At 39.5% G+C, this 10,321-nt stretch overlaps 1 protein-coding gene and 1 long non-coding RNA gene across 2 annotated transcripts; one reads left to right on the top strand and one right to left on the bottom strand.

The window, feature by feature from the left end:
- Nucleotides 1–338: 338 nt before the first annotated feature.
- On the bottom strand, nucleotides 339–1,923 carry LOC125485865. The gene is made up of 2 exons (XR_007264584.1): nucleotides 1,838–1,923; nucleotides 339–1,126 (listed from the first exon to the last, which is right to left on the bottom strand). It is a non-coding gene; the product is annotated as an uncharacterized LOC125485865 (long non-coding RNA).
- Nucleotides 1,924–2,040: 117 nt separating this feature from the next.
- socs3b (suppressor of cytokine signaling 3b) lies at nucleotides 2,041–3,762 on the top strand. Its single transcript, XM_020512336.2, has 2 exons — nucleotides 2,041–2,369; nucleotides 2,906–3,762. The coding sequence occupies exon 2, from the start codon at nucleotides 2,993–2,995 to the stop codon at nucleotides 3,608–3,610; it is 618 nt and encodes a 205-aa protein (XP_020367925.1). The 5' UTR covers nucleotides 2,041–2,369; nucleotides 2,906–2,992; the 3' UTR covers nucleotides 3,611–3,762.
- Nucleotides 3,763–10,321: the final 6,559 nt, after the last annotated feature.

The raw sequence follows: 10,321 nt of genomic DNA, 5'->3' as shown, positions 1-10,321 counted from the left end.
ATACGGGCCAAACGGGACTAGGTCAGTCTAGAATAAACACCAAAAGATCTGCGGATGCGGTAAGTCAGAACAAAAACAGAAATTGCTGGAAAAGCTCAACAGGTCCGGCAGCATCTGTGAAGAGAAATCGGAGTTAACGTTTCGGGTCCTGTGATCCTTCCTCAGAACGGTCTATTTCAGTTTAGGATATTTGGTCGGCATGGAGGAGTTGGACCGAAGGGTCCGTTTCAGGCTGTATGACTCCATTCTTAAAACCAAAAATAGAAAAAGTCAGTTTTTATAATTAGTTTTGCAAATTTCAGTTGGTGAAACTTGTCAATAATCAAGACTATGGTGAAAAAAATTAAAAGCCCATTCATTAATTACTGTGGGCTTTTTTATTACAAATGTAGCAATTTTAACGCTTATTTAATATATAAATAATGAGACGTTTTACTTCATAAGTAGCGTTTTGCCAGAATTTTGACATGGTTTCTTTAAGTAGAAACAAGCAAACTTTGCTCTGTAAAAATGGAAACATTTCTTCCCAAAAAAAAACCTGAAACCGTAACTTGGTGCCTTCTTGAGAAATGGAAAATATGTGAGTATTTCTTCCGCACCGCTTCTGTTACTCCATGTGCCGTCCCGATAGGGAATGAATCATATTTCAATTATTGCTTGCCTTTTGCTATTCCCAGAAACGCTGTTCACATTTCGAAAGCGGAGTTTGGAAACTCCTTTTGTTGCCTTCGAAATGGAGGCAATCTCCTTCACTCTCCCCGCCGGTTCCTTCTTGGAAGTCAAGTTCACAACTTTCACAACGTCCCCACGCAAAGAGGATACGGGAAGGAACCGGCTGAGAACTTCTGAGTTCCGTTTCAAACGTTCAAGGACTCCTTGAACACGACTGATTTCATCCCTTGTGAATTCATAATAACAAAACCAGAAAGTGCTTGGAAATACTTAGTAAGTCGGAGAGAAGCAAGGGTTCACGTTTCGAGTCAAATATGACTCTTCTGTTCAAAATGTCTTTTCTTTTTCCCGGTAGCGGAGTTGAACTTTCGTTGTCTGAACACGTCAGGGAATACGTTTGCATTTGTAATTAAGTGAGTTTAAATGATTTCGAACATGCATGTGAAAAGGGAACCTGCAAAGGTAGCAAGAAAAAGTAGCAATTATCTCTTGGAGTTTTGAATGGAGAGGGGGCGATGCAGTGTTACTATGCACCAAGTGATGGCGCCACCAGATCTTTGTGACAAGGGGCTGGCAGGAGGAGCGGCTTCGTGACAATTTACATAGAGTTAGTTACACTCATCTCAACCCCACCAAAATAGAAAGATGAGCCAAGCCAATTGAGAGACGTGCTTTTGAGGGGCATTCATTCTGCTTTCTGATGCATTCCGGGCAGATACCAAGGGTTTCTCTTCTCCTCGGTGCATCAGTTCCTTACTGAGAACAAAATTCCACTTTTACCGAAGGTCAGAATCTCCAGTTCCGGGATAACTTTGGCAGACAGCGGACTGATCCATTACGCGAATAAACAATCCGGAAGGGAGGGAAAACAAGCCAATAGACAGACTTTAAGAATGAGAAACAACAGTCATAGAGACGAGTGGTAGAGTCAAAGTATAGCAACGAGACGGGGAAAACATTACACATTGTGAATGAAAGAGAGAATGAAATTACAAGCGAGTTCTGACGGAGGCAAATTACTGGAAGAGTGTTCCTAATATTGGGCCGCCTAATATTTTATGAATCGAGGACAATATGCCACGTTTGTAAATCATTGCTACCGGCAAGGGACAGGCAGGAGGGGATTAGCTCAGTTTAGAGAGGGGAATGTAAGAGTTACTCTCACCTTCTAAGAATGAAAGCACTGAATCAGACTCCCCCAGAACTAGTTAGAAATCAATACCCGTAAAGGAGCGTATTCTTTAGACACTTCCCTTTTCTGGCAAATCGCCCATTTTTTTTCTTTTTGAATCACGTTGTTACCAGAACTAATGCATTTCCAGGAACGCGAGGGGCGGAGCTTCAGCACACTATAAAGCTAGGCTCCCAGAACAAGTCTGTTAGAAGGTATCAGAGAGATCGTGATAAGCACCGTTCTAGAGAAGTCTGGCAGCCGACTGATCGACCCACACACACAAACTTTATCGACTTCTTGAAATACATTTAAAAGGGCATTGATTTGAAAGGAGCCAAGCAGACGGAGTGCTCTCGACGTAAGCGTTTGTGTGGTTCACACACACACTGGCTCAGAGACTGTAAAAGAAAATTACCTTGGGTTCTTTCCGCTGCTGGACCTAAGACAGTTTCAGTCCCCAGCTTTTATTAAAAAGGATCTTACTGCTTGATCTGAACAGGAACAAAAGAAGTTGCAGTTGAAGGTAAGCTGCCTGGATTTCCTGTCAGTCTTGCTTCGGGGCTATTTCCCATCAGCGCGTGCAGTTAGGAACTTTATGGGGAATCTTGGGTTGCAGTTTTGCGAGGTTCTTTTTTAAGAATAGAATTATCCTGGAGTTTTTGTTGGGAACTTTTAAGAAACGTGGAGCAGAAGTTTCATGCATAATGTGCTTTGAAAAGGTCATGTCTTTTCATGTCAGCGAGAATGATAAATGTAGCAAGGACATGAAGACAGTGCCGGGATCTCTAAGCAAATAAAGACAACAACTGAGAACAAGACAAACCTTTCAACTTTCACTGTTCCTATTATTGAGGGAGTGAAAGTCTACAAGGTTCATTCATTTCGTTTCTTCAGACCCCGCTGAGTGAGCCCAGCATTTTTATCTTTTGTTAAACAACAGTCCCTTCCTTTGCATAATGAAAATAGGTTCACCTTCTGCAGTACTGTCCAGTTCTACGTTATAGTTAAACACATTGTAGTATCAATTATTAACTGACGTTTATGTATATGTTTTCACAGACGCTGGAAACCTATCAACAAGCCACTTATGTTTTAGCAGAAGTTTACAAATTCTCCCTGAACTTCCAATATTTGGACGTATCTGCAATGGTAACATACAGTAAGTTTGACGGGATGAGCCGTCCTGTCGATGTCCCGGCACAAAGACTCTCTTACCGACTGAAGACTTTTTCTTCCAAAAACGAGTACAACCTGATTGTGAACACTGTGCGGAAACTAAAAGAGAGTGGTTTTTACTGGAGTACAATGAATGGGGGGGAGGCGAACATCCTCCTTAGTCCCGAACCAGTTGGAACTTTTCTAATAAGGGACAGCTCGGACAATAGGCATTTCTTTACGCTTAGTGTTAAAACGGAATCGGGTACCAAGAATCTGAGGATACAATGTGAGAACTGCTCATTTTTCCTGCAAACGGACCCTAAGAGCACCCAAACCGTTCCTAAGTTTGACTGTGTGTTAAAACTGATCCACCATTATATGCCTTCAAAATCTACAGACTCAGGGAATGTGAAGAGAGTTTATTTCATTTACTCTGGAGGTGACAAAATTCCTTTGGTGCTCTCCAGACCTCTCTCATCTAGTGTTTCAACACTTCAGCACCTGTGCAGAAAAACTGTAAACGGACATATGGAGGTATCTGGTAAAGTCCAAGATTTGCCTATGCCTGTCAGACAGTTCCTCAAGGATTATGATGCTCCTGTATAATCCTGAAATTGCCATATGAACTCTCGAAGAACCACATAGCCTCTTGGCTGGAAATCTAAGCTTGAAGAAACAGAAACATTTGCACTCATTTTTTATTTATAAAAGGTTTCAATAATTTATAATAAAATGCACTATTTTTAATGACAACAAAATTGCATGCTTCGTTTCTGAAATACGTTATGTGTTGCTGGTGGTGCTTTTCAACCAGATGGTGTTTAAAACATATAGTTCGAAACATGTGTCAGACAAAGTGGAGTTCCAAATGTATATATCCCTTACTGCGTTTTACTGTGTCAGATTCCTCCAAACACTATCATGTAAAAAGCACAATCTGCTTTCAACTAGCCTACAATGCCATCCAGTTCCATTATTTAAGGGCCAACTTCATATTACTCCTTAGCATGTTACCAGAAAAAAAAGTTTTGTTCTCTACATCACTCCGAGCTCAATGTCAGTTGGAATAATATTTGCATCCCTTATGAGTGTGGGGCCTAAGGTAGCTAGTATATTAAACTATTTTAAAACACACCAGTATAGTAACATTTCATTAGGATATTCAAAGTACTGCACATTTCTAGCTGTTTTACAGCACTGTAGTTAAACTATGCTGATATTTAGACAGATGTAAATACTCAAGGACCAACATCACCATGTTTAAAGAGGTTTGGTGCTGTGCATTGTTCGAACAATTTCAAGTGCTGCTGTTTTCTGCGAAGGTTTCTCTGAAACAGACAGACTATTGACTTTCATTCAAAGCACCACCCCATCTGTTTTCACACGTTTATTTCCTGTAATGCTTAACTAGTGGCTAGAGTTTTTGCATAAACATTTAATTGTGCTTTCTATGAATAAGAAGGATCCCTTACATAGTTAGAAAGGAACAAAGATATTATGTGTATTCAGCAAATATAATTTTAGTGAAAAGCACTAAATTGGATTCTAAACAATTTATGTAAATCGTTTGCATTCAAAATCTAAGTTTAAAACTACACTTAAATTGATAATTCACAGAAAAATATCCAAACTTAGCTGCATTTAGCACATGATATTTAATGGACTCTAGTAGAGCCCCTAGAACACCATTATCATAACCCCTGTGGCATTTGGAAATGTGCATGTGATTCCATTAAAATGCTGTCCAATTTGCAAATCTTTCATTCAGTATAGCTTCAAAAGCCTCTAAAAGCCTATAGCAATAAAGTAGAATCTTCTATGCAATCTCTTTTTATGGTTGTACTAAGTGTTTAAAGGCTGAGTTTGTAATGAAAGCTATAACTTACAATGAATTCAGCTAGTTTGACGATGAAGGAAGTGCTTGTAACAGCAGGTAGTTATCCATGAACAGCTGAAAGCTTCAATCATTGGTACTATGTAGATGATTATACTCAAATCAATAGCTGTTCTCCCAAGCCCTCGGCAATGTAATCCCCTTCATCTAGGGCAGCAACATCAGTCAATTCTGGCTTGATGGAAGTGTGTTCTTTTGAAATCAATTTATGCTTGTGCCAGTAATCAGTTGCCACTATATGCGCAAATGTGAATGACTGGGAATACTGATAAATTTAAATAGCTGTGGTTGTGTGGTTTGATTGTGTACACTGCATAAGCTTTTCCACTGTGCTGTAAGAATATATCATCCAATTTAACAAGCACTGGAAATGTAAAGACATTATTAAATATCTAATCTATCTCAAAATATTAATTTTCCTAGAGAAACTTATGGTTGTCTAGATTTAGAAAACATATTAGAAACCGCATACTCATTTAACTCCCATCTGAATGAAGATATAAAGATTTTGTTTCAATGGAAAGCATAACGATGTATACAACACTGTAATGGTTGACAGACATGCTGCTTTTCCTGTATAAATTCAAGGACAAATGATTAGTCTTGTTTGCTTTCTATATTTCACTAGTGATCAATGTATTGAACACATATGTAGTGCTGGCGGATGTGAACTACCCACACCCAAGGTCTGCCTTGGACCTGGCTCCATTCCAAACTGACCTTAACTGACAGTGAATTCTATTACAAATTATTGCTTCCCATCAAGTTAAATTACATTAACTGCTGCATTCAGTTACTTATGATATGAATTCAGCAGCAATTTTCCAGTTAAAGGCTCTGAGTAACCCAGTAAGGTATTTATTGACATAAAATGTTTTCCACTGGATAAGACTATAAGATATTCTAGACCAACTTTTGAGATTAGTGCTGAGTACTGAAACAAAAAAGAAAATAATGTTCTGTGCAGCTCAATTTCATTTCAACGCAGTGAGGTAAGTAATATAATAGCTTCACTTAGTAACCATTCCTTACTGCACAGAAAAAGTTGGAATATGTGTGATTACAGCTCTTTTGATTGATGTAATTTACATAAGCATGCTCAAAATGAATATCCCAGACGACAAAAATAGAAGAGCATCTTCTGTTGGTTTAGTGAAATTATTCAGTGATATTCTGAAGTTGAAATCCAGGAAATTCGTCAGATTTGTACTCTAGGCTGTATGGTTATTGGATCTCATCCAAATTAGTATCAGGGTCCTGCAATTAACATTTTCCCTCTCAAGTTCGGAAAGGGATAATCCTGACTGACGTACAGTGATCCTGATGTAAATGTTTAAATGTATAGCTATATGAATGTGTGTGTGTGTGTGTGTGTGTGTGTGAAATGTCAGATGAGGATATGACATGGCTCACCTTTGGTGACTGCTTCAATTAAGTAGTTTGCAAACACACTGTTAAGATTCACAGATGAATAACGATATCATGGTATAGCAAGTATGTGTAATTGGCAAAAGTGAATCAATACCCCAGCAATAATTAATGCATTTGACAGAGATGGAGGATGGAGCAAATTTTATTACGATAAATAGTGGTGCAAATAATCGGAATATATTGGAAACGCTAAGACTTCCCTGAGCAGAGTTAGGCATCCAAATAAATGGTCAGGCACATATAATCTCAACCGATGAGAAAATAAGGTAGAGCAAGAGAATCAATCAAAGCTTTAAAAACTTTTAAGTTCAATGTCTTAATTACTTTATTTATCACGAAGGTAAATCCAACAACATAATTTTAATTCAGGTGTAAGAAAATTGATTACGTGTCTGGAATCGTCAGTAACTCGAGTGCTTTTAATTAGGGACATGGCTTTTGCACCTTATTCCATGCAAATAACTAGAATTTATACTAACAGGAAAATAATCTGTTAGTTTTGAATCGGTGGGAGTAATATATGCGCCTTCAAACAAAAAGTAGAAATAAATTCAAATTATTTCGACTATTAATTGCAGTGAGCGTAGTTTCTACTCTTAGAACATTTTCATCGGGCATCCCGCTATTCCACATATGAAAACCATGAGAAGTATTTGAAATTACACAAGAGCCGTTTTCCAGTTCTCATTCACTATTTATCTACTGTTAAAGGAGGTTCCTTTGACGTAGTTTACAACTCTGCCCGCCCCCCAATGTTCTGTTACCATAGCTGCAAAGCAAATGTAAGCACAGCTGTTTATTCATAGCAAATACCAGGAAACCACAGTAAAACACTGTGAAACTCTATAGTCTCAAGTATGTCATACAACTGCAGGCTTTTATAGTTCAATAGAGGGCTGTCTCAGACTTCGGAAGGCGATGTCGTGACCAATATGTTTAATGCTATTTTTTTAAACAGCAATTTTAATAGAACAGTATTGAGTTCAATGAGATCTCAGTTTAGCTTGAACCTATTTTTCAACAGGCTACAGGTACTGTGCGTATATGCATAGCGTGCGTAAAGTTTAACGAACTCGATAATCTTTAATCATCTTCTCAACAGTTGCCAGCATGAACTCGATGGGGCGAATTGCCATATCCCGTACCGTAGTTGCCGATCACTTTAGATTTCAGCCGAACGTATTTTGCCGTACACTTCTACATTTATTTTCTTTGTGTGTTTGGCTGGAATTGTCACAGTGAATCATCAACTTCACCAGGCAGTATTAGAAAAAGTTCCAAGAAGACGTCCAAATCATCGGATGTCTCCTTGGAAACGACACTTCTCGTTTGAAAAAACACATGTTTTGCTGAACAGTCCACTGAGCCAGAGGGTGAAGAGTCAGGAGTACACGCGTTTCCTGTGAGTCACCTTACGTACAAAACACTCCCGTTTTTCAGAAAAACAGAATCTCTGATGGGCAATGAAGAGGACCAACATCTACCAGAAATGACAGGGAAGTTACAGAACGTGAGGGAAGGCAGCAAGTCTGAACGCTGTGTGATCAATCATCCTGTGCGCGGAAATCTCTGAGTAGAAGTGTGAACACTGTTGTAAGCAGCACCAAAATATAGCCCATGTGTACAGGCCACACTAAATAATACAGACATAGTTAACAAATATATATGATAAATATGTACAAAAATACTTGTTGACGTTTTTCGGACGTAATGTATATTTAATTCTTGTGGACATCGCTGGCAAAATCCCCAATTGTTTTGAGGAGGTAGTGTCAAGCTGTCTTCTTGAATTGCTGCACTTCATGCAATGACCATTCTTTCATGTAGGGATTTCCAGGACTTTGCTTCAATGAGGGTGGAACAATGACCATATCTGTCCATGTTGTCCTCTGTCTATAAACCCAAGGATCCCATAAGCCTTCTTGAAAACTGCTTCAACTAGAGACAGTAAGGATTGCAGATGCAGGAAGCTAAAGTCAATAAATATGAAATTGGAAAAGACCAGCCAGTCAGACAGCATCTGAGGAGCAGGAAAGTCAGCATTTTGGGATGAAACTGATGAAGGGTTTTGACCTGAACCATTGACTTTCCTGCTCCTCTGATGCTATCTGACCAGCTGTGCTTTTCCAGCTCTACGTTTATCAACTGTTTCAACTGGCCTGGCTACCTTCAGAGAATTATGCTCAGGAACCAAGAGGTCCCTCTGCTCGTGTCTTCCCCTCAACGTTGTACTATTGTCTCTCCATGTTTCTTTTACCAAAATGCATTACCTCACATTTCTCTGCATTAAAATTCATAGAATCCCTACAGTGTGGAAACAGGCCCTTTGGCCCAACAAGTCCATACGGACCCTTGAAGCATCCCATCCCCCTATAACCCACACATCCCTGAACACTATGGGCAATTTAGCATGGCCAATCCACCCAGCCTGCACATCTTTAGATTGTGGGAGGAAACCCACACAGACACAGGGAGAATGTGCAAACTCCACACAAACAGTCGCCCAAGGGTGGAATTGAACCCAGGTCCCTAGCACTGTGAGGCTGTAGTGCTAACCACTGGCCACCATGCCACCCTCATTCAGCCACCTGTTTGTCCATGTGGTCAACTTGTCAATATCTGTCTGAAGTCGCCATAAACCATCCTCACAATTCACTATTCTCCCAAGCTTAGTATCTGCACATTTAGAGATTTTGCCTTTAATACCCACCTCCAATATCTAATTCAGAAAAATCAGGGATTCCAACACTGATCTCTGGGGAACACAACTTTCAACTCATCTCCAGTCTAAGAAATGCCCATCTATACCTACTCACTGTTTCCTATCTTTTAGCCACCTTCTAATCCATGCTGCTAAGGACCCGTCAATCCCAAACATTTCTAATTTGCTAACCAATCTGCCAAGTGGCAACATATCAAATGCCCCCTGAAAGTCCAAATATACAGCATTATCCATTCCTTTGCTTATTTTCTGTTCTCTCTCTGGGCTCCATTACCACCTATTGTTCACTCCTCTCTGCTCCCCTGCCTCCCCAGCCCCTGATCTTCGACATAAATACCACCTTTCCTAGCTATGATCAGTTCTGAAGAAGGGTCACTGGACCTGAAATGTTGACTGTGCTTTCTCTACACAGATGCTGCCAGACCTGCTGAGGTCCTCCAGCAATTTCTGTTTTCATTTCTGGTGTCCCCATAGTGATTGCTTCACACGTAGATTTTATTCGAACTGATAAAGGGAGGTAGGGCTTAAGCCTCTTTGCAGCGAGTATACTTTGACAAAAAACATTTTAAGTTACACATGCCTTATTTAAATCCTATATCCTAACTGAATTTTAGAACTGAAGTCAGGATCTGGCCACAATCAGAGGGAAAAGCATAGAACAGAATTCTCACGTAATGTTTAAGATAGAAGTGTCCATAAAGACCACCATTTCTGGAAGGATTTGTAAAGCATTGGGAAGAAGCTTTTAGTAATTTAGTACTGGAATGCTGTACCCTGTTTCGATTACTTGTGGGGAAATAATCTGGGATTTTCTCACCCTCTAATGCATTATAATGTCATGAACATTTCAAGAATTAAGTAAATGAGCTCTCCTACTCATTCAGTTAGTATAGTTTGGCCTAGAAATGTGACATTATCGCTAAAGGCCAACAAAAAATACGTAACATTAGTAGACTTACTCTGCAGGTGGTGGCATAGTTGTAATATCCTGGATTTAGTAATCCCCAACCCCAGGCTAATGTTCTGGGGTCACCGCATCTTGGCAGTTGGGGAAATTTGAATTCAATAAAACTTAGAATTATAAAAGCTAATCTTATGGCAGCCATGTGACCACTGTCGATTGTCCTAAAGGTGCATGTGATTCTCTAATGTCCTTTAGGGAAGGAAATCTGTCATCCTTATTTAATTGTGGACTACATGTGACTCTAGATCGTCAGTAATGTGATTACTTCTTAAATGCCTTCTGAAATAGTCTGGCAAGTCACTCAGT

The sequence above is a fragment of the Rhincodon typus genome, chromosome 23, assembly GCF_021869965.1.
Source record: "Rhincodon typus isolate 14 chromosome 23, sRhiTyp1.1, whole genome shotgun sequence".
Taxonomy (NCBI): Eukaryota; Metazoa; Chordata; class Chondrichthyes; order Orectolobiformes; family Rhincodontidae; genus Rhincodon; species Rhincodon typus.
The sequence above is the reverse complement of the archived record's forward strand: the minus strand, read 5'-3'. Positions and strand labels throughout refer to the sequence as shown.